At 44.3% G+C, this 26,623-nt stretch overlaps 1 protein-coding gene across 3 annotated transcripts in view; it reads left to right on the top strand.

Annotated features, from left to right (window-relative positions):
* The window catches only part of pot1 (protection of telomeres 1 homolog), a 332,035-nt gene that overhangs the window by 276,647 nt on the left and 28,765 nt on the right, over nt 1–26,623 (top strand). For all 3 annotated transcript variants that reach the window (XM_043709133.2, XM_087997426.1, XM_087997427.1), the window contains exons 11-12: nt 14,028–14,209; nt 16,844–16,932. In XM_043709133.2, coding sequence (XP_043565068.2) covers nt 14,028–14,209; nt 16,844–16,932 — 271 coding nt within the window. The remainder of the gene's footprint in view (nt 1–14,027; nt 14,210–16,843; nt 16,933–26,623) is intronic.

The raw sequence follows: 26,623 nt of genomic DNA, 5'->3' as shown, positions 1-26,623 counted from the left end.
TACCAGCCATCAGTCAATTTGATTCACCCATATGTTATCCAAAAATAGTTGAAGGTGCTGAACTCTGCAAAGGCTCTAACTAGGTTCCAGCAATATTACTGAAGATACTGTGCTCCAAAACCAGCCCACCCAAAACAAGCTATACCAATACAACACTGGCATCTAAAAGATTGCTCAAGTATATCCTGTAAACAAAAAGCAGGACAGATCCTCAGATGCTGCCTGAACTGCTGTGCTCTTCCAGCACCACTAATCCAGAACCTGATTTCCAGCATCTGCAGTCATTGTTTTTACCCAAGTCCAACCAGGCCAATTACCACCCAACTGAACTACCCTCAATCATTAGCATAGTAAGGAGTCATCACTAGTGTTGTGAAGAGGCCCTTGTTCAGTGATGCCCAGTTTGGGTTCATCCAGTGCCACACAGCTCCTGACCTCATCACAGCCTTGGTTCAAATATGGCCAAAAGAGCTGAATTCCAGAGCTGAGGTAAGAGTGACAGCCCTTTACATCAAGGCTGTGTTCAGTCGAGTGTGGCATCTAGGAGCCCTGCTGAAAATGTGTTGCTGGAAAAGCGTAGCAGGTCAGGCAGCATCCGGGGAACAGGAGAATCGACGTTTCGGGCATAAGCCCTTCTTCAGGAAAGGCTTATGCCCGAAACGTCGATTCTCCTGTTCCCTGGATGCTGCCTGACCTGCTACGCTTTTCCAGCAACACATTTTCAGCTCTGATCTCCAGCATCTGCAGACCTCACTTTCTCCTCTAGGAGCCCTGACAAAACCAGTGTCAATGGGTATCAGGGGATAAACTCTCCACCGGTTGGAGTCATACCTGCCACATAGGAAAATGATTGTGGTTGTTGGAAGTCAGTCATCTCAACTCCAGGAGATCTCTGCAGGAGTTCCTCAGGGTGGTGTCCTAGATGCTTCATCAGTGACCTTCCCTCCACCTTTAGGTCAGAAATGAGATTGTTAATTGATTTTTGCACCATGGTCAGAACCATTCGCGACTCCTCAAAAATTGAAGTAGTCCATGTTCATTTGCAGCAAGACGCAGGCAGTATCCGAGCTTGAGCTGACAACTCGCAAGAAGCATTGTGTCACATAAATACGAGGCAATGACCATCTCCAATAAGAGACAATGTAACGCATGCCTCATGAAATTCAGTGACATTACTATTACTGTATGAAAACCCTGGGGATTTTGAAATTGAATTGACTAAACCATATAGCTGCAAGAGCACATCAGAGATTAAGAATATTGCACTGAGTAATCCCCTAAATCTGTCCACTATCTACAAGTTACATACATTCAGGAGTGTGATGGAATACTCCCCACTTGCCTGGATGGGTGCAGCTCCAACAACATTTGAGAAGCTTGACACCATCCAGGACAAAGTAGCCCGTTTTTGATTGGCACTTACCATCTTCAACATTCACTCCCTCAAACCTCCAAAGTTCACTCCAGCGGCAATCTGTACCATCCACAAGATGCACTACAGCAACTCACCAATGCTTCCCTGACAGCACCTTCCAAACCTGCAGCTTGAATGCTGAGGAGGACAAAGGCAGCAGATACATGGGACTCCATGTACCCCTCCAAACCCCTCACCATTCTGACTTGGAAATTGGTAATGTGACAGTCCACTTTTAGCAATCTGTCTTTATCTTCCTGAAGTATTAATTATATGCACCTTTATTATATTTCTGAGGTTTGAATCATGGCAGCCATTGAAGTTACACTTTGGACACCCAGGCCCAAGTCACTGATCCATATTAAAAAGAACAGTTGTTCTATAACTGAACCCTGTTAAACACCATTGTATACTCATCCCCAGTCTGAAAAACAACTGTTCACCACTAATCTCTGCGTTCTGTACCTTGGCCAGATTTGTATCCATTGTCCTTTTAATCCTTTAGGCTTTAATTTTTTTTGTTTGTTCGAACTTCCGTGAAGAGAATAATGGTGCAGCAGGACCAGGTAGGCTTTTTGAGGCTGTGAGAGCATTGCTTGGTATTGCTAAAGGCGAGGTTTCACCCCCGGATATTTGTTACAGATGAGGAAATACACATACACACGCACGTACACACATACACACGCACGTACACACACACACACACACGTACACACACACACTAAGTTGATTTCTGGAGACGCAGGCTGCACTCACTTGAGCCTTCTAGTAATCTGTGTCACTTGTTTACGCAATCCTTAAGGCAGTGGTTGAAAATTTGCAGGCCTAAAGGAATTGCTCATGAATTACTGGAGACACTTACACGCTGCTTCAGAACAAATGTTTGCTGGCCACCTGCAGTGAAGGAGTGTAGTCTTTCAGGTGCAATAAATGATTCTCTCCATCTATTCTCGCTGATGTTTCTTCTCATTTTCCTCTGCAACGTTTCTCCCTCTGAGGCGCCGGGCCCAGATTTCCTTACTGGCCTGCCAATGCAGAGTAGGTATTCCCTGTTATTGCAGCCAGTTTCATTCCACCAGGCAGTAGTCCATTGCCCTAACAATAGCTTGAAACGTAGTGTAATGGAAACACAAAGGGGAAATGGTTGATGTCCCATCAACATTCTAACTGTGATCACCCTCACAAAATGATTCAAATCCCAAGTTTTTTGGAGGGTCGCAGCTCTAGCACTTATTGTCTTTATTAATCTCTTCCTTTGAGGTGGTGAGGGTGGGTCAATTAGCACCTGGAGAGACCATTTACATTGCAAGTAACTTCCTGGAGCCATATCCAAAAGCCATAAAAGAATTGCCTGATTTCCTCTAGAGTCCTTTTTTTTTGTAAAGCTGCAGAATTCCATGTTGCTAGTTCACATTCCCCCCTCTGAAGAAGGATATTTGAAATGTTGGTGTTACCCTATTGAGAATGTTGTCTCAGCTGGGCTGCTAGTAACCCTAGACAGAGTTCCATCTCTAGATGCAAGGCTAAAACCCTCCCATTATTTCAGCGATACAGAACAAATACAGTCAATGCTGAAAATCTGGGAAGGTGTCAGAAACATTCTCTGTAGCACCATCTGTAGAGTAGGAAGCAAAGTTAACATTTCAGGTCTTTGATCTTTCACCTGAACTGGGGGAAGTTAGAAATATGATAGGTTTTAAGGAAGGACAGTTAGATTCTGTAGTGATTGGGACCAGGTGGATCTCAGTGATTGAGTTCCTTGACTGGGGCTGTTACCCTCGGGCTAATCAAGGAGCTCTGGCTGACAGATATAAACAGATGATACAGAAGGTCTCCTCAGTCTAGAGACTAGGTCTGAGTTGGCTGCTTAGAGCACATGTACTGCATACATGTAAATAAAGAGTGCTTTGGTGATGGGACACTGGCCTCTGCGGTTATTTCAGATTCTTGACCAGCAAGGGAGTCAAAGTTTAACAGGGATAGGCAGGAGTGAGGAGTTGTGTCCACAGTTAGGTCAGCCGTGATCTTACCGAACGCAGGTTTGGGGGGACCAAATGGTCTACTCCTTATCCAAGGTTATATGTTTGTAATAAGAACGTAAGGCAAAGTTTATGATGCAGAGGTGGTGGGTGAGATTGAATATCAAAAGGTTTCATAGTGTAAGACCAAAGAACGTGTCAGTGGGATAAGCAGAAAAATCTCACACCATGACCAGAGGAGGTGTGATTGGCAGGAACCTAAACAGCTGAGGACTGAGAGCAAACAATTGAATTTACCGGTGCCTGGAAATTCAGGGTCAGGCTTGTAGACTGAGTGGAGGCACTCCATAGAGAATTGAGGCGGTCTACGTTTGATCTCAGCCTCGAGACCATTTTGTGAGCAGCAAATACAGTGAACTCCGTTGAAAGGAGTTCACGTCAATCACTGTAACGTCTGAACAGAGTGCCTGGGGCTTTGGCTGGTGAGAAAAGAAGAGGTGTAAGCATTGATGTTCCTATAGTTACGTAGAATGCCGCCATGGAGAGAGAGAATTATGGAGGAATAGTCCTTTCAAATGTTGAAAGTTGGGGGAGGAGGGGGTGGTGGGCACAACATGTCTCATGCTGAAAGTGGAAGCTTGGAAAGTAGAAGATTAAATGGAATTATATTTATGGGAAGGAGGTACGGAAGTGAGGGCAGATGCTTAAAGGAATGTCGGACTTTCTCATCTCAAATGATTTTGTAGTTGAATTGATTCATGCAAGTGCTATTTGAAGCAATTTTGCTAAATTTTATTTTGCCTGTGATTTTCTCATCTGCAACTTTGCCCTTTGTACACATCATATTTCACACTCCATTCCATGTCACTTTTTGCCTCAATGATGTCGAATGATCTGATCACGGCTGTTATCCATTGATTTTGCTGTGAAACAGAATGTAGAAGCAGCCTCGTTCAAGGTAGTCATTACCGACTCCCGCAGACCATGAAAACACCTCAGAGGTTGCCCAGAGCATATTGTACACATGGTCAATCAAAGTACCAAAAATGTACCAGCACCTTTCTGCTAACGATGTAGGAGCAAATTACTGCAGCTACTAGAATCTCTACTGAAAACAAAAAAAATCACAGGAGGTCAGGCAGCATTCACGGAGAGACAGCAAGCTAACATTTCAAGTCTAGATTACTCCTCTTCATCTAGACTCAATGTTAGTTTGCTCTCTCTCCATGGATGCTGCCTGGCTGCTGTGATTTCCAGTACTTTTTGTTTTCAGTAGCTCTCTGCGTAGTGTTTTCCCTCAACAGTACATTAAAGACTCAAATACTTCCCCCATGTTACGTCCTTCAGAATTTCCCCATGAAGAATGGATTGAATTTGTGAATGAGTAACTTCCCCTGTCCCCTCCCCCCGAGCAACGTGCGCTAACTTTGTAACACGACCATGTAAAAGTGCAATCAGTTTAAGTACATCACTGACAATTTCAGGCTGTCTGTCCATGTCTGTGGCAAACCATTTCTACATCTGCACCACATGTTCTCTGCCTCATCTCGCTGTCTCCGTTGCCGGCAATATTCCAAGCTGTAAGGGTTATTTGCTCTTTTGATCCGCAGTACACAAGTCGAATGAGTCAAGTATGCAGATAATAAGTGGGTTTAAGTTCTTTGCAAGGTCAGCCACAGTCAAGCGAGCAAGGATTTATCAAATCACGTTGTCATTTGAAAGTAAAGACTGTCCTACACACATTCAAGAAGTGATCAAAACAAGCTATTATTTCCAGTACGTGGGACTTGGAAGGCAACTCACCAGCATCAAGTGGAAGTACAAGGCACCCCATCAGGGCAGGAGATATCAGCTCTCGGGGAGGGTACAGTGTATACACTGTGGGATGATAGTCTGATTGTAGGACAGCTTTCCCCTGGCACTGCCCACATCCAATCCTCAACGGGCTAATCTCACTCCACCGTCTGACAGCTAATGTATTATGTTATTGAAATAATGTTTAGTATTGTTGGAGGTGCTTAGTGTTTATTGGGAGGGATTGTACGCAGCAATGTCATGTCAAGAGCAAGTTGTAACTATCTTAAAGAACCTTGCAGGGTGTAGAGGTGAAAGGAAGTATTCATTTTCAGCCCACTCGTTACATGAGCTCAGGGGTTTGAGCGCAAAGAGACTGCTGCCCAGGGTGTAAAGGACTTTATTTGGCTCTAATGCCTCTTCCTGTGTCCATTGTCACCAAAATGAGTGACTGGCCTCGAGATCAGTGACTTCAGAAGCAGTTTGAATTCGGTGTTTTGTGCACGTTATCAGCTTTTTATAAACGGGTCCATCAGTGTTGGGAAGTGCTGGGCTCATGAAAGGGTTTTTAGGTCCAATAATAAAAGAAACACATTAAGATTCAGCACAATACTTGTTGCCTTCTTCCATGGACTGCTAGGTGTTATAGTAAATATATTGTTACCATTTTTAGGATTTGGATGTAAAATGGAAGCAGATATATTTTAGTCTGGACGGCATGGTGGCACAGTGGTTAGCACTGCTGCCTCAGCGCCAGAGACCCAGGTTCAATTCCCACCTCAGGCGACTGACTGTGTGGAGTTTGCACGTTCTCCCTGTGTCTGTGTGGGTTTCCTCCGGGTGCTCCGGTTTCCTCCCACAGTCCAAAAATGTGCAGGCCAGGTGAATTGGCCATGCTAAATTGCCTGTCGTGTTAGGCAAGGGGTAAATGTAGGGATCTGGGTGGGTTGCTCTTCGACGGGTCGGTGTGGACTTGTTGGGCCGAAGGGCCTGTTTCCACACTGTAATCTAATCTAATCTAATCATATCTTGGCTGCAGCTGGTAATAAATTCATTGTATCCACCTATTTTCACAAGGATTGAGTCTTTTTTTTAAACAACGTGTCGATCTTAGATTGTGCCCAAACCTGAAACTAGTCGAATCTCTAATACGGTAACAGAGCTTCTCCCTTCCCAGGACACCCGAGCGGATGGGTAACCGTGAGGAATGAGCAGGCAGTCGGGAATGCTGGTCTCTCACTCTCTTGTCCCAGCTGCCTGAACCTATTCATGGTCAGGTCCAGGAGCAGACCCATGAGAAGGTCCGCGAACTTGCGTGCCCCAAGGTCAACAGCGTGAGGCTGAAGTTCGGCAAAATATTCAACAAGAGGCTCCTTTAAATAACAAACAGCGAGGGTGCAACCTCCTACAGCCAATGATTCTTGGTGCATAGTCCCCACAGCTCCTTTGAAATCGCAGCTAGCCTGAGTGTGAAACCCGTGAATCTATAGGAGTGTGTGACATGCCAATCCACCAAGTCCCCAGTGGAAAGTTGGGGGACTCCAGTGTAAAGACCACAGTCCTCAGCCATCAGACAGTAATAGAAAGCACCCATGGTCAATCCGGGTATTGGGTGAATGTGAACTATGCTGACAGGAAACCATTCTGTGACACTCGGAGGAAGACAGAGGGAATTTTGTGAAACCTTGAGCCAATGTGAAAATCTGTTCAAGTGAAGGTACTGTCCCCTCATGCCAGTGCCTCCCCAAGGACTGACCATGCCATGGAGGCTGAGTGGCACTGTTTCAAGGGGGTGTGTGGCATCGACTGAGAGCTGGGCAGCAAGCTGGTCCCTGCGGTATTTTCCATCCCAGTTATCTGAAACCTTCCCTTCCCCCCCCCCCCAAATGTCTCTGACCCCGGTCACTCCGAAAGCCATGGCCTTCTCTGCCAGTCTCTGAACCAGCAGAGGGGAAGGTGTAGGGTCCTGAGCAGTGGCTCTCTGCTGATGCTCGCTCGCTCACTGGTGCCAGGGGAGAGCTGCAGCACAGGTCAACCACACTGAAGGCCCTCCCAGTCTGTAAACAGGAGTTGGGTCTGGTGATTCAGGTGGTGCGTATGGCAGAAGAAATATTGATATAAGTTGGGGAGGCTCACCATGAAGGTATCGCTGCCAGGGTCAGAGACTGACCACCCTGTCTAATCCAGAAGGACCTTAGCAAAACCTCAGTAAAATCCTTCATTCCCAGAGAAAATCAACAAGGAACTTCGGGATTTTTTGTGACAAAGCCCGGGGTGGGGTCAAAGGGACCATCTAATCGCACCAATGTTGTCGTGGCCAGTTGGTTTGTGACCGAATCCAATCCCCTTTAGGACAGCAGTGGGAGCAATCCTGTGCAGTATCCCAGGAGAACGGTGACTTTGGTTTCCAGCTCTTACCAGTTCTCCGGTCAGGTTTCCTCGGCTCGCTAAGTGAGACTCCCAGAGAGAGAGAGGAGGTAGGCGGTGCTCCAGGTTAACACGCTAAGCTGTTCCGGTAGGGAGTCTGCTCACCAGTCAAAGTTAGGTGCCTGGAACATTTTGCCTATTCGATTCTGGAACGGGACATGGGAAAATATACTTCCTGGTGCATAGGACCAGTGGTTGTCCGAACCTCCTCAGAGTAACCCACCCAGACCCATTCCCCTGCCCTATTACTTGACATTTACTTGTGACTAATGCACCTAAGTTACACATCTGTGAACACTACGGGCAATTTTAGCAAGGCCAGTTCACCTAACCTGCACATCTTTTGATTGTGGGAGGAAACCCATGCAGACACAGGGAGAATGTGCAAACTCCACACAGAGAGTTGCCCGAGGCAGTAATCGAACCCGGGTCCTTGGCGCTGTGAGGCAAAAGTGTTTACCACTGAGCCACCGTACCGCCCAAGACACAAGGGGCACGTCACCAGGCCAAGCTGAGAGGAATACCTCCAGGACCATCTTGCACAGAACCAAACCCACCAATCTTATCTTAACAGGCCCTGGGTGTTTCTCCATGCGAGAGAATACAGAGGGCCCAAAAAGGAGCAGCCCTAATGCACTCCTCTTCTGAAATGAAGGGAACCATCAGGGAACCATTGACTGTAATCGGTTTACAGAAAGTGGATCTGGGTGGCAGATACTTCCTCGGACCTGACTGCTCTCAGACTCTCATCATCCACAAGGAGGTGCTAGAAAACAAGGCCTTTGGGAAAGCTGGATCAGGGCCTGGACCAGATGATCATCAGTTCTCCAATCTGGGACCATATAGGACCAATCAATGTTGATGTTCTCTTCTAGCATGAAGCAAAGGCGAGAAGACAGCACCTTGGTGAAGATCTTACTGTCTGTGTTGAGGATAGACACGGAGTCTCAATTCTTTAGGAGGAGACTATCCCCCACTGGAGTTATTGATGGCCCTACGCTCAGAAAAGGGAATGTGTCTGGCAATTAAACATTCCTTCAGGACCCATGTGAAAATTCTATCACATTAACAGCTCAATCACAACTATAGGTATTTTCAAGTCAACCTCTTCAGAGATGTTGTTATATCCCTCTGGAGCAGGTAGGACTTCAACCAGGGTCTCCTGGATCAGAGGTAGAGACTCTACCTCTGCACCTCAGGAAGCCCTTGACCCTGACTACATTTATTTACAATTAGTTATTTCACAACCGCAGTTTGCCTTGTTACCTTTAGCTCCGAGGCATTTAACATCCGATTAGCGTAATTAGATACTGACAGTGACATTTTAAATAAGTGCTTTTTAGGCAGATTCACAGCTCCATGATGTCACTCAGAGCGTCACTCTCACAGGGAAAACATAGCCATTTCCCACTCAGTGGCAAAATTCAGAAACTCTTCCTGGTAACTGTCCTGAATCACTTCCAGTTGCCTGTATTTTGTTTAGTGGGGTTCAGTGTTGTTCTATGCACTGGTTATTCACAACCTGAAAGCAGCCACGGATTAAACTGAAATTCTTTTAAATAGGCCTGGCACTGACAGCTAACATAGCCGCCGAAGTACGTGTGTGTTATATTAGAGTAAGAATCCTTAGGCAGTCGATTTCAAAAGCCTGGCTCAATTAATGAGTAATTTAGAATGATAACTGTTTGACTCGCTGCAGATATTCTCCGAGGACAGCTCTGATTAAATGTTTGCTTTGTAATAAAATTGACAGATTCCACATTATTATTATTCCACTGTGGCCTTATTTGTTAGTTGTAGCCCTAAATTAAGATTGCCTTACATTCTCGTTAGCGTTTTGAGGGTAACTCGTTTAGACAGCAGAATTTTTCTTTTCTCCGATAATCTGTCCTTGCCTTCTCTCAGGAAGGTGTCTCCAGACTGGGACAATCTCAAGGTGGAGTCTCTTCCTCCACTGTGCCCCTACACAGTGAGTGTAGGCTCATTGTCTGACTGTAGCGTGAGGATTATTTTCAAGTCTTCCATTAAACATTCAGTTGTACATCATGTTTGCTTTGGAGACTGGAATACCTCAGAACATAGACTGTCAAGTGTAGCTCAGTTAGTAGCACTGTCACCAATTTCTCCTTGTTTACCCCACATTTTCCGCATTTTGTTTTCAATCTAAAGCTTCCCCATTCTTGACCCCTCCAATAGAGATACTCAAGCAGTCTGGTAGCATCTGTAGAGAGAGAAACCGAGTTAGTGTTTGAAGTTGAATATGACTCTTCTCTGGAGCAGTTTATTGCAGGAACCAGAGAGCAAAGAAAATTTACAGCCCAGGAACATGCCCTTCAGCCCTGCAAGCCTGAACCGATCCAAAGCCACTGTCAAAACCTATCACCCAAATCCTAAGTATCTGTATCCCTCTGCTCCCCACCTACTCGTGCATCTGTCCAGGGGCACTTTAAATGAATGTACCATGCCTGCCTCTGCTGGTAATGTGTTCCAGGCACCTACCACCCTCTGTGTGAAGTACTTTCCACATGTTCCCCCTTGAGCATGTGACTTCTCGTTTTTGAATCCCTCGCCCTGGGAAAAAGCTTATCTCTAGCCACCCTGTGTATACGCTTCATGATTTTGTAGACCTCAACCAGGTCCCGCCCCTCAATCTCCATTTTTTCTATTGAAAACAATCCTATCTACTCAACCTCTCTTCATAGCTAGCACCTTCCATACCAGGCAACATGCTCGCAAACCTTCTCTGCACCCTCTCCAAAGCATCCACATCCTTTTGGTAATGTGGCGACCAGACTGTACACAGTATTCTAAATGTGGCCAAACAAAAGTCTAGTACAATTTTAACATGACCTGCCAGCTCTTATACTCAATCCCACGTCCGATGAAGGCAAGCATGCCATTTTCCTTCTTGACCACTCTATCCACCTGCGCAGCAACCTTCAGGGTACAATGGACCTGCACTCCCAGATCTCTCTGCTCATCAAGTTTTCCCAAGGCTCTTCCAATTACAGTATAGTTCGATCTAGAATTAGACTTCCCAAAATGCATCACCTCACAATTGCCTGGATTGAACTGCATCTGCCGCTTTTCTGCCCGACTCTCCAGTCTATCTATATCCTCCTGTATTCTTTGACAGTCCCTTATGCTTTCTGCTACTCCATCAATCTTAATGTCATCTGCAAACTTGCTGATCATACCATCAGTGCCCTCTTCTAGAGCATTTATGTATATCACAAACAACAGTGGCCCAGCACTGACCCCTGCGGAACATCACTAGTCACCTTTCTCTATTTCGAGAAAATCCCTTCAATTACTACTCTCTGTCTGCTATTGCTCAGTCAGTTCTTTATCCACCTAGCTAGAACACCATGCAACTTCATTTTTTCCATTACTTTACCATGGGGAACATTATCAAATGCCTTACTGAAGTCCATGTATATGACATATAAGCCCCTCCTTCATCTATCAACTTGGTCACACCCTCAAAGAGCTATATTAAGTTGGTAAGGCACCAACTCCCCGGCACAAATCCATGTTGCCTATCACTAATAAGCCTATTCGTTTCCAAATATAAATGGATTTTATCCCTCGGTACCTTCTCAAGCTACTTTCCCACCACTGACGTCAGGGTCACTAGTCTGTAGTTACCTGGAACTTCCTGTTACCCTTCTTGTACAGGGGGACAACATGAGCAACCCTGCAATCCTCTGGCACTTCACCTGTGTTTAAGGATGCTACAAAGACATCTGTCAGGACCCCAACTGTTTCCTCTCTTGCCTCCTTCAGCAACCTGGGAAAAATCCCATCTGGTCCTGGGAATTTGTTGACTTTAATATCCTTTAGCCTACTCAAAAAATCTCCTTATGTCAATGTAATCCAGAGTAAACAAACTTCAATCTCTAATCTCAACATTCATCATGTCCCACTCCTCAGTGAACACTGATGCAAAGTAATCATTGAGAATCTCACCTATTTTGTCAGGTTGGACGCAAAACCTTCCTTCCTTATCCTTTAGTGGACCAACCCTTTCTCTAGTTACCCTCTTGCTGCTTATATATGAATTAAAGGCCTTGGGATTCTACTTAATTCTGCTCACTGAAGTTATTTCATGGCCCCTTTTAGCCCGCTTGATTCTTCGTTTAAGATTGGTCCTACTCTCCCGATATTCCTCCAAGGACCGTTCTGTTCTTAGCTGCCTGGACCTTATGTACGCTTCCCTTTCCCCCTTGGCTAGTCGCACGATTTCTCCTGTCATCCATAGTTAATGAATCTTGTATCCCTTGTTTTCAAACGGACATGCTTATCCTGCACTACCTTCAACCTATCTTTGAAAGCTTCCCACATATCAAATGTGGACTTCCCTTCAAATAGCTGCTCCCAATCCACATTTCCCACCACCTGTTGAATTTTGATATAATTGGCCTTGGCCCAGTTTAGTACTCTTCTCCTAGGACCACTCTCATTCTTTTATCTTTTTGTCCTATCTTCCCTAAATTACAACAATGGCATCACTTCAGAACATTTTCATTGCCTGTAAAGCACTTGGGGCGTCCTGAGGGCATGAACAGTGATTTTGAAAGGCAAGTCTATCTTCTGTTTAGAACATAGAACATAGAACAATACAGCACAGAACAGGCCCTTCGGCCCACGATGTTGTGCCGAAAATTTGTCCTATTAAGCACCTATCCATGTATCTTTCCAATTGCTGCTTAAAGGTCACCAATGATTCTGACCCTGCCACTCCCACAGGCAGTGCATTCCATGCCCCCACCACTCTCTGGGTAAAGAACCTACCCCTGACATCCCCCCTATACCTTCCACCCTTCACCTTAAATTTATGTCCCCTTGTAACACTCTGACACTTTAGACACTATTTTATGCAGCCCAGCCACATGTCTGCAGAACATTACAGGGTGCCTGGCCCATGGTGACTGAAAGAGACATGGACAAAAGATATCTTAGGAAAAAAAGGATTGTTTTTTTCTAATTGAAAGTTTGATTTGATTTCCAGCTAAAGAATAGCAGATTATGGATGGTTCTGGGACTTGGAGGAGCAGAATCCTAGAAGGCAGCTGTTTGGCATGGACTGATGTGAAGAAGCTTAAAAATAAATGAAGCTTTATTAATTTGACTGTAGATGAGTGGAGCAGATTCTCCATAAAAACAACCAGTGCTGAGGTGGATAACTCTTTAAAATGGTGCTGGATAAATATGCATTTGAAAATAAGAATGGTTGTTAATAGTTATAGACTAAGTGCATGGGGAAGTGACATTTTTAGCTGTTAATCAGTAGCCCAATTTTAAATGATAGACATGTGCAAATGACTGTATATTCTTTGAGAATTAGGGGTATGAAAACAGTATTTAATTGATTTGAATATGACACATACATATTTTATGAACTAGGAATTACTATCTATAACCTTTAAATGCTATTCCTTTTTAAATGTCCCCCATCCCTTTCACTTAAAGACACAGCAGATAGACGATATATTATGAGTGGGAAATGAAAAAGAAACTGAGTTCATTAATACCAGTCCAAACCACGGATTTCAATAAAAGTTGTTTTCTTTTCGTCTGTTCAAACCTTTAATGATGACACAAGGTTGTGTGTGCACCGATGTTCAGAGTTGGTCTTTTCAATGTGCTTGAAAGTGTTTCGTTCTTTCCTCGGTGGGGAAATTGCAGGAAAAGGCTAAGAGGAAGCTGGCTAGCTGTTATGAGAGACTTTCTGGGTACATCTCCACTCAGGAAAGAGGAAGAGAGAGTTTTAATGGATTCTATTCAGAGGCTAGCTGATTGCATTGTGCACTGCCCTGAGAACAGCGATGGTCACCTGCTCAGGAGTCAATCTATACAATGCCGTCAAGCAGTTGTCCCCTAGTTCCAAACACTTTGATCCCATTTAGTATGCTTTTGCTTCCAAGAAAAGGCAACACTATATACAATTCACTATGTGCTCAAGTAAACATGATTTGTAAAACCACACTATCTGTTTACAGCCTCCTTGGTTTAAAGCAGTATATCTCACGTTTTAAGTCCATCATCCAAAATCCAAATAAACTTTAAGAAAGGCTCGAAGGCAAATTGTGATTGTTCATGATGCAGACCGACATGTGAGGATGTATTTTGCACTATTTTAGCAATGAAGCAGACACTATTGTAAATGGGTGATGGGCCCTTTATGCTCCCAGATTTCACAAAAATTCATATACATGAAGGTGCGCCGCTAAATTAACAAATATTTTCTGGATGTTAAAGATATGAAGGGATATGGGGATAATGAAGGAAAATGGTGTTGAGCTGGTCGATCAGTGATGATCCAAGCTGACTGGCCTACTCTTGCTCCTACTTTCATTATTTCGAGCAATGACGGTGAGGATTCTTTTTTTTCTAAAAAAAACCTTTTCCAGGTGGGAATGTACCTGACAATCCACAACCTTCACGCCAAGCTAATAACGCCGACCACTGAGAAACCGAGCATCAGTCTGGACCCTGTGCCAGAGATGGGATTCCACCTTCACGGAGGAACTTCCTATGGGCGAGGTATCACAATAATGCCGGCAGACTGCAGCGCCGTTCAGCAGCTCAAGCAGTAAGTAGCACTGGTGCAGAAACAGTTCACACTGAAAGAGACATAAAGCTTGCCAGCCTCTGCCAGAAGTCAGACCCTGGAGTGCTAGGGTTAACAGGTCAGTGAAAGCAGGCCCTGCTCCAAGAGCAGTGGCAAAACGTTCTGACAGGGAAGTCACGAGTCCATTTGAAAGATTGTAATGGGGGAATTAGAGAAAGCTCTCATGCCTTTCATCTGAATAGCAGAATAATACAGTTCTGGAAGAGGTCCATCATTGCATGTAATGGCAGTTTGAAAGAGCTATTTAATCAGTCACACTCCACCTCATTCCTCATAGCAAACACTGATTTTTTTTTTGTTGGAAGTTGCTGTTGAACCAATTCTAGATCACCAGAACTTGCTACATTTTTTTAAATAAAAAGACTTTCTTCATCTTCCCCTAGTTCTTTAATTCTGTGTCATCCAGTTCCTTGGCCAATTTCCTCATGCTGGTTACTGGGAGGCAGAAAAGGATGAGATATTCCTGTACTTACGGCACACTTATATTGATGAGTTCGTTTGAACAACTTTCCTGAGATTTTCTTTCAGACAGTGTAGGCCAGTTCCTGAGGCCAGCACCAGCTCTCTCACTGCTGTTTGACCCCTTCTCCACTGATCGTGGAGAAGCAAGCATTGTGATTCGAGGTATTCTGTCTATGTGCCCCACAGAAACCAGATAGCATGATATTGGACTGGTAATTAAAAGTGTGGTCAATGTGAGAGAGTTTAAGAAGCATCTTAAGGGAAGAGAGAGAGCCAGAGGGGAGAAATTCCAAAGCTCAGTGCTGAAAGGACTGAGAGCGAGTCAGCAATCATAGAGATTAGCAAGGTTAAGAAGGATTGGGGAATAAAACAATGTTTTGCTTTTTTTCTGTAATCTGCTGTGTTTTATATGCAGAATGATGGTGTCCCTATCACTCAAAAGAGCCATTGTCTTAAGGTGAAAAGGTTTACAGACAGATTTAAGGCAGCAGCTCCAGTAAACAACTTCCTCACACCATGAGTGGAGTCATAGAAACATACAGCATAGAAACTGACCCTTCAGCCCACTGAAAAAAAACACCAAACTACACTAATCCCTAACTGCACTTGGGATTCATAGGCTACTGTACCCTGGCATTTTAAGCACTCATCTTTAAGTGCCTGTTAAATGTCGTGAGAGTACCTGCTCAGGCACTCCACCACCCTCTCAGGCAACATAGAGTCATAGTCGTTCCATATTTCTACAGTCCTCTGGGTGAAAAAAATGTTTCTCTAAACCACTCACCTTAAACGTATCCTCTGGCCTTAGACCTGTCTACTACAGGGAAAGATTCTAATGATATACTGTGTGCTAGCCCTCAGCCACCTCTGCTCCAAGGAGAATAAACCCAGCATATCCAGTCTCCCCTCAGATCTGAGACCTTCCATCCCAGGCAACATCCTGGTGAATCTTCTCTGCACCCTCTCCAGCGCATCGACATTCTTCCGATGTTGAGGCAACCAGAGCCACACTCAGTATTCCAAGTATGGCCTCACCAGTGTTTTCTAAAGATGTTACAAGTTTTATAAAGTTGCAACTCTGGAGTCACCAAAGTTATTACCACGTAACCCATAAACAGCATACGCTTTCAAAGTATCAGGTTTCAGGGATAGTGGAACTTCCATTTCCTTACTGATTGTCTGCAGTTTACACAAAAGGCATTGATGTCTGAAGTCATAGAGATATACAGTACAGAAACTGACCTCTTGGTCCAACTTGCCTAGGTTGACCAGATATCCTTTTTAAATCTAATCCCATTTGCCAGCATTTGGCCCACATCCCTCTAAACCCTTCCTATTCATATACCCATCCAGATGCCTTTTAAATGTTGTAATTGTACCAGCCTCCTCCATTCCATTGGCAGCTCATTCCATACACACACCACCCTCTGCCCCAGCCTATTCAACCTCCCCCCTATCGCTCAACTCTCTGGCAATATCCTCATAAATCTTTCTGAACCCTTTCAAGTTTCACAACATCCTTCCTGTGGCAGGGAGACCAAAATTGCACACAATATTCCAAAAGTAGCCCAACCAGTGTCCTGTGCAGCCGCAACATAACCTCCTAACTCCTAAGATCAATACACTGACCAATAAAGACAAGCATACCAAATGCCTTTTTCAATATCCTATCTACCTGCAACTCCACTTTCAAGGATCTATTAACCTGTACTCCAAGATCTTTCTGTTCAACAACACTTCCCAGGACCTTACCATTTAGTATATAAGCCCTGATCTGATTTGCTTTTCCAAAATACAGCACCTCACATTTATCTAAATTAAACTCCATCTGCCACTCCTCAGCCCATTGGCCCATCTAATCAAGGTCCCGTTGTACTCTGGAGGTAGCCTTCTTTACTGTCCACTGCATCTCCAATTTTGGTGTCATCTGCAAGCTTAATAACCATACCTCCAATATTCACATCCAAATCATTTATATAAATGACAAGAAGCAGTGAACCCAGCACCGATCCTTGTGGCACACCACTGGTCACAGTCACACAGATCATTTTTTTGCTGTCCTAGTCATAATAAGCTTAACTTTATATTTCTATAAGCAGGTGTGATATTCTCAGGGATATTTGTTTCTTTCAGGTCTTTAGAATCTGCTCTGTCTGCAGACCAAGATAGTCTGGGAGATCTTTCACTGCTAGACATTCTTAACACTTCAAAAAGACCATCAGGTAGGAACATGGACTCTGTAATATGCTCTTTACCTCTGACCTTGGTCAAAGACTCCAGGCATCGATAAACTGGAGAAACAAGATAAGTTTGGACTAAGTGGATTATCATGGGAGGTTCACCTTGTATGTGACTGAATCTATGTCAGGACCGATATTGGTGTAGTCTAGAGAGCCAGGTGAATGTTCTGGGGACTTGGGTTCAGAACCCAGGCTGGTAGCTCGTGCAGTCTGACAGCAGTTAACAAATGTGCAGTATGTAACTAGTCTCAGTAATAGTCATGGTAACTGTCGCTGACTGTGGTAAGAACCAATCTTTTCACTGATGTCCTTTAGGGAAGGAAATCTGTCACCCCTACCTGGACTGGCCTACATGTGACTCCTGTATAATTGACTCTTAACTGCCCTTTGAAATGGCTGTCAATCCATTCAGTTCAAAGGCAGTTAGGGAGGGACAATAAATGGCAGCTTTGTCAGCAATATCCCCATCCCATGAAAGACATATTTTGACATTGACTCATGGCTTATTCATGGAGAAAGTGAGGACTGCAGATGCTGGAGATTAGAATCAAGATTACAGTGGTGCTGAAAAAGCACAGCAGATCAGGCAGCATCCGAAGAGCAGGAAAATCGACATTTCGGGCAGGAGCCTTTCATCAGGAATCATCAGGTTTCTTCGTATCTTGCTGTGTAACAGCCATGTTCCTACAGTCAGATGTCAGAGACTGAATTTTCAGAAGACCACGTGAGTGGGCTTGGGTGTGGGTGCACATTGAAAGTCAGGCAGGGGAAAGTGCCACTGCGGGAATTGCAAAACCTGCTCCCACACTCACCCACCCAACCTCCGTCCAAGGCCCCAAAGAAGCCTTCCACATTCATCAACGTTTCACCTGCAACACCTTAAACACATCATATATGTATCTGCTCCCAATGCCGTCTCAATGGGGAGACAGGACGCCTACTCGCAGAGCACTTCAAAGAACATCTCTGGGACACCCGCAACAATCAACCCCACCACCCCATGGCCGAATACTTCAACTCCCCCTCCCACTCTGCTGAGGACATGTAGGTCCTGGGCCTCCTCCACCGTCACTCCCTACCCACCCAACACCTGGAGGAAGAATGCCTCAACTTCAACCTCGGCATCAATGTGGATTTCACCAATTTCCTCATTTTCCCCTTTCCCACACCTTATCCCAGTTCCAACCTTCCAATTCTGCATCGCCCTCATGACGTCCTACCTGTTCATCTTCCTTCCCACCTATCTACTCTACCCTCCCCTCCGACCTATCACCTTTATCTCCACCTCCATCCACCTATTGCACTCTCAGCTACCTTTGCCCAAGCCTCATTCCTGATGAAGACCTTTTGCCTAAAATGTCGATTTTCCTGCTTCTCAGATGCTGCCTGACCTGCTGTGCCTTTCTAGCACCACACTCCCGACTGGACTCTTGAGAGGAACAAGAGATTCCTGGCATTACTTAAGCATCAGAATGGGATGAGGAAGGCCCGGTAATGAATGAAGTTTTGGTGTGGAAGTTGAAAGGTTACTCTGACATTGGACTGAGTAATGAGGAACTTGAGAGACATTTTCCTGGTCAGGAGGTGTCCACAGGAGCACAGCATGAAGCTGCACGAGGAGGATGGCACTAGCCAACTGTGACAGTGCCAGACAAGGCTGCCATCCTTCCAGGGAGATGGTTTCGGATATTTGCACTCGGCACCACAATGACCTGAAGCCTCGCAGTCTCTCCATTACAGCTGTGAAACCTAGATGTTTCTGGATTGTTCCAAGCATCAGCTTTGGACTTAGGTAGTCTCCACCTCTCTCTGTTGGCAGCTCATCAGGCCAGTCACAAAGGCCTTAATCTGGAGGCCTGGAGGCGACATCTACCTTGAGCCACCATTGCTAGATCACCTCAGATCCGGGGATCATTGATCCAAGTATGTATCCATCACTGGACGAACCTGCCAGATTCCTGAATGGCAAAGACGTTCCCTCAGTGAAAGTCCAGCTGGCGTGTCACCACACAACGTGGATCTTGTGGGTCTCGATTCTGGGCCAGCTGTCTGGGTTCTCTCTGAGTCCCAAATGGTGCATATCCTAAGGCCATCATCCAGGCTGTAAGGATGGTTGCTGGGAGATTAGGACTATGCTCAGAAGAGATGACTCCTGATGCTATGCAGATATGAACGGAGAGAGGTGCTACAGCCAAAATCAGTGACTAACACATTCCAACATTGAGCAGGCAATTAGCAACTTGGAAGTCTCTGACTTTTCCCAGAAAGCTGTTGTGGCCCCACCATGTTCAAGATTGTCATCGATGTTTTTAATGTGAAGAAAGCTATCAAGGAATTTGGAAGAAGTGCAAGAAAATGGTGTTGAACTAGATCTTACTGAATTGCGGAGAGGCTGACTTCTGCATCGATTTATTTTGTTCTTGTGTTTTCCAAAGCCAGTTTTCAGGATGGGGGTATGGGTTTCTTTCAGTAGAAGCCATCTAGGCAGTCATCTGTGTGTTGCAAATAGTATTTACACCACATACGAATGCCAGGTGACAACCTAACCACCACCCCTTGACATCCAATGGCATTACTGTCACTGAATTTCCTATTCTGGAGGTTACTATCAACCAGAAACCGAATTGATCTTAGCCATATAAATACTGCAGCTACAAAGGTAGGTCAAAGGCTGGAATCCTGCAGCAAGTAACTCACCTCCTTACTCCCCAAAGGCTGTCCACTGCCTACAAGGTACAGGCAGGAGTGTAATGGAACACTAGCAAATCAATAATACAGTGCAGGGTGGGGACCTTGGATAATCCTCAGCAGGCGACTGACTGTGTGGAGTTTGCACGTTCTCCCCGTGTCTGCGTGGGGTTCCTCCGGGTGCTCCGGTTTCCTCCCACAGTCCAAAGATGTGCAGGTCAGGTGAATTGGCCATGCTAAATTGCCTGTAGTGTTAGGTAAGGAGTAAATGTAAATGTAGGGTAGGGGTATGGGTGGGTTGCGCTTCGGCGGGTCAGTGTGGACTTGTTGGGCCGAAGGGCCTGTTTCCACTCTGTAATGTAATCTAATCTAATCTGGGTGTTGGGTTCTCAATCCTAGATTGAAAATCCAGTATTGTGGAATGTTTTGAGATTTGAATTGGGCTGGAGTTGGATGGGGGAAGTGAGTGACTTTGGAGCTACAGAGAAGTATGTTGAAATTACGAGAGTGAAACACCATTAGACCAGTCTGTTTCCACCCAAACAGATACATACAATCACATTTCCCATCCTGGTCCTGAAAGACTCTTTTGCCTCTTTTCTTTCATCTCCTTGTTTCAGCACAAAACCTCCAAGTGAATCCCACACACTTTCAACTCCTTATGATGCTGTTTTTTATGCACTTGTTTAATTATTTAATTATTGTTTAATTATTGCTTAAATCAAAGCACCAAGCATCTATTTGATTGCTGTCCCTGTGATGATGGGTTGTTGATAATGACTAAATTATCATGTCTATCAAATGACACCTAAATGATAGGTATTTGTTATACTGGGAACTTTGCAAATGTCATTGGATTTACTACACCATCCTGACTGTCATATCTCCCTCCCCAAATATTTATTACATTGATGGAAGCTAGTCCAGAACACATTTCATTACTTATTAAACGTAAATAGTGCCCTCCTCCCCACAATCTCTATTCTGTCGGACAATAGTACAGCTGGAGGAGAGCTGGGTTTGAGATGTTTCCAATCACAGTTGCTGTAGGTAGATACGTGACCAGAATTCCAGTGTATCACACTCGGCCTGAGGTTAAAGCAGCATGGAAAGTAGTTTCCTGACATCTCAACATAAGCCTGCTGCCTCACCAGCTGCCAACAGCCTAGACTATAGTAGTTTCCAGTCAGCTTTCTGAAGAGTCAGCGTTAGCCTTCATGAATAAACCACCTCGCAGTACAGTTCACTCACCACACAGTGACTGTCAGGTCCAGGCTTCACACTTCCACCTACACTTTGTGCTACTTTTTAAACAACACTCTGTCCCTCTTCCTTTGCTGACTTCAGAAAATCATTGACAGCAGTGGAAGTTCTTCACCATTAGATGGTGCTATTGCTGAAGAATTGTCAAGCTCCGTTCAGCAGCTGTGTTGCAGCCAGTGCTGTCTCCTGAGTGCTCAGCACAGACTGTTCACAGAGTTTCTTTTCCATAAAGAAAGTCATTGATAAAAGGACAATGGGTTTAAGGAACCTTGGTCTTTCCTTGCTGTTTGCAATGAGTCTCCACATTTTGGGTAACACAGTGGTTCAGTGGTTAGCACTGCTGCCTCACAGCGCCAGGGACCCTGGTTCGATTCCACACTTGAGTGACTCTCTGTGTGGAGTTTGCATATTCTCCCTATGGGTTTTCTCAGGGTGTTCCAGTTTCCTACCGTCACCTAGACATGTGCAGGTTAAGAGGATTGGCTGTGCTAAGTTGCCGCATAGTGTCCAGAGATGTGCAGGCTAGGCAGATTAGCCATGGGAGATGCAAGGTTACAGGGATAGGGTAATGGGGAGGGAGGTTCTGGGTAGAATGCTCTTTAGAGGTCGGTGCAGGCTCGATGGGCTGAATGGTCTTTTTCCATACTACAGAGATTCTACGTACCATAGGGTGGTTGTGAGAGCAGAGTGGGTGGTAGTTGCATTTGTAACCTGTTGTGGAACGTGGTATCTTCAACCTCCTTATGAGCGCAGGTCACTCTCAAAAACAATAAGGTATTCTAGCCGAGTGTCAGTGTAATGTGCTGCATCTGTAGTACTGAGCTGAATGACACAGCTTGAATAGAAAGTGGACGTTCACACACAGATGAGAAACAGCACGCTATGCAGACATCTACAGAACAGAAGGAGACCGTTGACTGCATCATTTCCACACCAGCCAACTATGATCTGACTACGCTAATCCCATTTTCCAATTCTTAGCCAATAGCTGTGGAGCCTGTGGCATTGTAAGCGAATAGCCTAAATCCTGTTTAAATGTTACAAAATTTTCTGACGCAGCCGCATTTTCGAATCATGAAACCCACCACCTTCTGGGTTAAAAAGTTTCTCCTGAACTTTGCTCTTAGCCTTCTATCTCTTACCTTCAATCTATGCTCCCTAATTATTGACCTCTCTATTCATGGAAAAAGTGCCTTCCTTTCCACTCTATCTATGTTCCTCATTATTTTCCTCAGCTCGATCAGGTTTCCCCCTCAACCTTCACTGCTCAAAGGAAAACAAGCAGAATTTAGAGTCTTCGAGTCATACAGCACGCAAACAGACCCTTCGGTCCAACCAGTCCATGCTGACAATAATCTCAAACTAAACTAGTCCCACCTGCCTGTGCTTGGCCCATATCCCTCCAAGTATTTCTTATTTGTGTACTTATCCAAATGTCTTTTAAACATTGTAACAGTACCCACACCCATCACTTCCTCTGGAAGTTCATTCCAAACAGGAGCCAATCTCTGTGTAAACATAATTGCCGCTCACGTGTTTTTCAAATCTTGCTCCTCGCCCCTTGAAAACCTGCCCTCGGTGTTGAAATCTCCCACCCTCGGGAAAAGACACCTGCCATTCACCTTACCTGTACCCCTCATGATTTTATAAACATTTACAAGGTCACCCCTCAACCTCCTATGCTCCAGTGAGAAAAATCCAAACCGCACAGTGGCTCAGTGGTTAGCACTGTTGCCTCACAGCGCCAGGGGCCCAGGTTCAATTCCAGCCTCGGGCGACTGTCTGTGTAGAGTTTGCACATTCTCCCCGTGTCTGCGTGGGTTTCCTCCGGGTGCTCCGGTTTCCTCCCACAGTCCAAAGATGTGCAGGTTAGGTGAATTGGTCATGCTAAGTTGCCCATAGTGTTAGGTGCATTAGTCAGGGGGAAAGGATCTGGGTGGGATGCTCTTTGAAGGGTTGGTGTGGACTGGGGCCGAAGAGCCTGTTTCCACACTGTAGGGAATCTAATCAATCTAATCTAATCAATTTTACATATCCCCCTCCCCAAATATTCATTACATTGATGGAAGCCAGTACACATTCCCTTACTTATTAAATGTAAATAGTGCCCTTATAACTCAAAGCCTCCACTCCCGGCAACCGTCTGGTATATCTCTTATGCATCCTCTCCAGCTTAATAATATCCTTCCTATAATAGGTCGACCAGAACTGGATACAGTACTACAAAAGCGGACTCACTAACATCCTGTACAACCCCAACATGATGTCCAAGCTCCTATACTCAAAGTAGTGAAGGCAAGAGTGCTAAACGCCTTCTTAACCACTCTATCTGTATGTGATGCAAACTTCAAAGAATTATGTACCTGAACCCTTAGGTCTCTCTGTTCTACAACATAACAATACCCTATTTTTAATTGTATAAGTCCTGCCGTAGTTTGTTTTACCAAACTGTAATGTCCAAATTAAACTCCATCTGCCACTCTTCAGCCCATTGACCCAATTGACCAAGATGTTTTTTAATCTTAGATAACCTTTTTCACTGGCCACTATGCCACCAATTCTGTGTCATCTGCAAACTTACTAACCATGCTTTCTTTTTCTTATCTAAATCATTTATTTAATTTATATGGACCCAGTACCAATCCTTGTGGTCACGGCCTCCAGTCCAATAAACAACTTTCTGCCATCACAGTCTGTCTCCTGTCATAAAGCCAATTTTGAATCCAATTGGCAAGCTCATCTGAATCCCATGTGATCTAACTTTACTAATTAATATACCACGTGGAACTTTGTCAAAGGCTATATTATAGTTCAAATAAACAATGTCTACCGCTCTGGTCTCATCAATCTTCTTTGTTAATTCCTCAAGAAACTCAATCAAGTTTGTGAGACACAATTTCCCTCGCACAAAATCGTGCTGACTATCTCCAGTTATTTCTTGCCAAATACACTTAAATCCTATCTTTCAGAGTCTCTCCAATCTTTACTCATATCTTAGACTGCTTTCCCTACCCAGAAGCTTCCCAACAAATCACCCCCACACTCTCTTGTTCAGGTACATCCTTATAATATGGTCACCAGAACCACAAGTGTAACTTAACAATATTTTATAGAGTTCCAGCATAACTCCCTGCTCTTGTATTCTCTGCCCCTGCTAATACAGGCAAGCATACCATATGCCTTCTTAACTGCTTTATCTACCTGTGCTGAAACATTCAGACATCTGTGAATGTACACATTGAGGTCCCTCTGATCTTTAGTACTTTCCAGGGTCCCACCATTCATCGTGTAATCCCTTGCTTTGTTAACCCTCCCTAAATGTCATGATTTGGAGATGCCGGTGTTGGACTGGGGTGTACAAAGTTAAAACTCACACAACACCAGGTTATAGTCCAATAGGTTTAATGGGAAGCACTAGCTTTCGGAGCGCCACTCCTTCTGACAACCACCTGATGAAGGAACGGCGCTCCGACAGCTAGTGCTTCCAATTAAACCTGTTGGACTATAACCTGGTGTTGTGTGATTTTTAACTTCCCCAAACGTACTACCTTTCACTTTCCTGCATTGAATTCCATTTGTCACTGCTCTGCCCAGCTGAGCAGTCTATTGATATCGTCCTGCATTTTACAGCTATCAACTCGACCTATTTTTGTGTCATCAACGGATGTTTTGATCACACTCTCTATATCTAAGTCCAAATCATTTTGCACAAACAGCAATGGCCCCCAGCACTGAGCCCTGCAGACCCCCACTGGAAATAGAGTTTCAGTCACAGAAACATCCCTGTACCAACATCCTTTGCTTCCTGGTTCGTAGCCAAGGTTGGATCAATGTGCCACTTTGTGTTGAGTACAATAAGTTTTTATTTTCTTGCCTGATCTGTCGTGAGGGACCTAATCAAAAGCTTTTCTAAAGTCCAAATAGACCACATCAAATGTATTGCCCCTATCTGTATTCCTGGTTACCTCTTCAAAACGATTGATTAAATTTCTCAACCATGACGTTCCCCTACTTAACAAGTCCCTATTGACTCTCCCTGAGTTTGCGATCTTCCGAATCTTCCACATATTACAGGAACATACAAGCATTGTCAAAATGCATGTGATGGGGGAGGGGAGGACAAAAAAGGCACAGCCCACTTGAGTTGTAATGCTGAGAGATACGTCTGCTCCACTAAATGTTAAAACTTACTAGGTAGTCCATCCTATTGCCTTGCGAAAGTCAAAGGGTTATTCTGTGTAATGACTTGACAAATAAACTTAATAGATATCTGCTTAAGAAACCCCATAAAACAGATTTCAATCTGTCCTCTGGGCTCACTATCCACAAGATGAAAGATGCGTTCAACCGTCTGTTTAGCTCTCTTTACTTGCTCATGGCTCACCTAGGGTCCTCTTCCATGCAAAATTAATACTTGTTGGATTTCAAAAAAACATTTCAATGCCTTTGACCTGATGCTGAAGGATATCTAAGTTGACAGTCCAAACTCAACTTCCAACATGAAGGATAAAATACTGGTACAACCATCTGCAGACTTTTCTGACTCTGGGGAGATATTCTGAAGAAAGGCATATTCTAGGTGAATAAGTATCATATTTTGAAGTTGGATTTTAAAGGTGAGGCAGAGGGATTTGGTCAGTTCTGTAAACGAGCAGAAAGTAATTCTGGAACACTGACTGAAATACATCATTACTCAGAGTCATGTAACTGTGATCTTCTGCCTGGCAGACCTGTGTATTGTTAATAGATACTGAGCTGAAAATGTGTTGCTGGAAAAGCGCAGCAGGTCAGGCAGCATCCAAGGAGCAGGAGAATCGACGTTTCGGGCATGAGCCCTTCTTCATTCCTAAAGAAGGGCTCATGCCCGAAACGTCGATTCTCCTCCTTGGATGCTGCCTGACCTGCTGTGCTTTTCCAGCAACACATTTTCAGCTCTGATCTCCAGCATCTGCAGTCCTCACTTTCTCCTATTGTTAATAGATAGGACACTTATACAAATGGGTTTATGACAGAGTAAACAGAACAAAGCCATTAGCTTTGTGTTGACCCCAGAGCAGAAAAGTCAATTTTCTCACTTCAAAAGAATCCAGAATTCAATTCAGAAGGTGGAATAGTTTGCCCTAGAATGGGAACCCATTTTTTTTTTCCAGGTGAATTTAGGTGTGCTCGTCACTTTAGAAGCGTTTAGTCTTGACAAGTTTCCAAACTGACAATGTATGTATAAAAGCCTTTAAATGATTAGAACTGAAAAAGTTAGGCTCAATGAATTGTGAAATGTTTGTGCCTGCAGACTCATAAAACTGTCTGCATAGTCCATGGAGAAGGCACGAGAGGGAATCAATTAAGTAGTAATTTAGAGTTGAGATAAAGATATAATTTCTGTGGACTTCAATCTGGGAAACAGGTTGAAACGATGTTTTGCGGTTTGTACTAAGACCTTTCTAAACAGTCTTTTATATCTACTTTATTCTATATCACTTAGTTTATTTATTTTGGTTTCTTTTGTGCAATGAACGATGTTCTCTTTTTAAGGAACATCTGCAGCCTTATGTAGATATGTTTCAGGAGCTAATTGCCATGTTAAATAACTAAAAAACTTAAACTTATGGTCATAGAGTCATAAACAAGGAAACAGACCCTTAGGTCCATGCCGAACATAATCCTAAACTAAGCCAGTCCCACTTGCCTGTTCCTGGCCCATATCCCTCCAAACCTTTCCTAT

This window comes from Chiloscyllium plagiosum, unplaced genomic scaffold (assembly GCF_037043375.1).
Source record: "Chiloscyllium plagiosum isolate Xiang-an unplaced genomic scaffold, Cpla_swu_hap1 HiC_scaffold_19, whole genome shotgun sequence".
NCBI classification, from domain to species: Eukaryota; Metazoa; Chordata; class Chondrichthyes; order Orectolobiformes; family Hemiscylliidae; genus Chiloscyllium; species Chiloscyllium plagiosum.
This window is presented reverse-complemented; position numbering and strand designations above follow the sequence as displayed.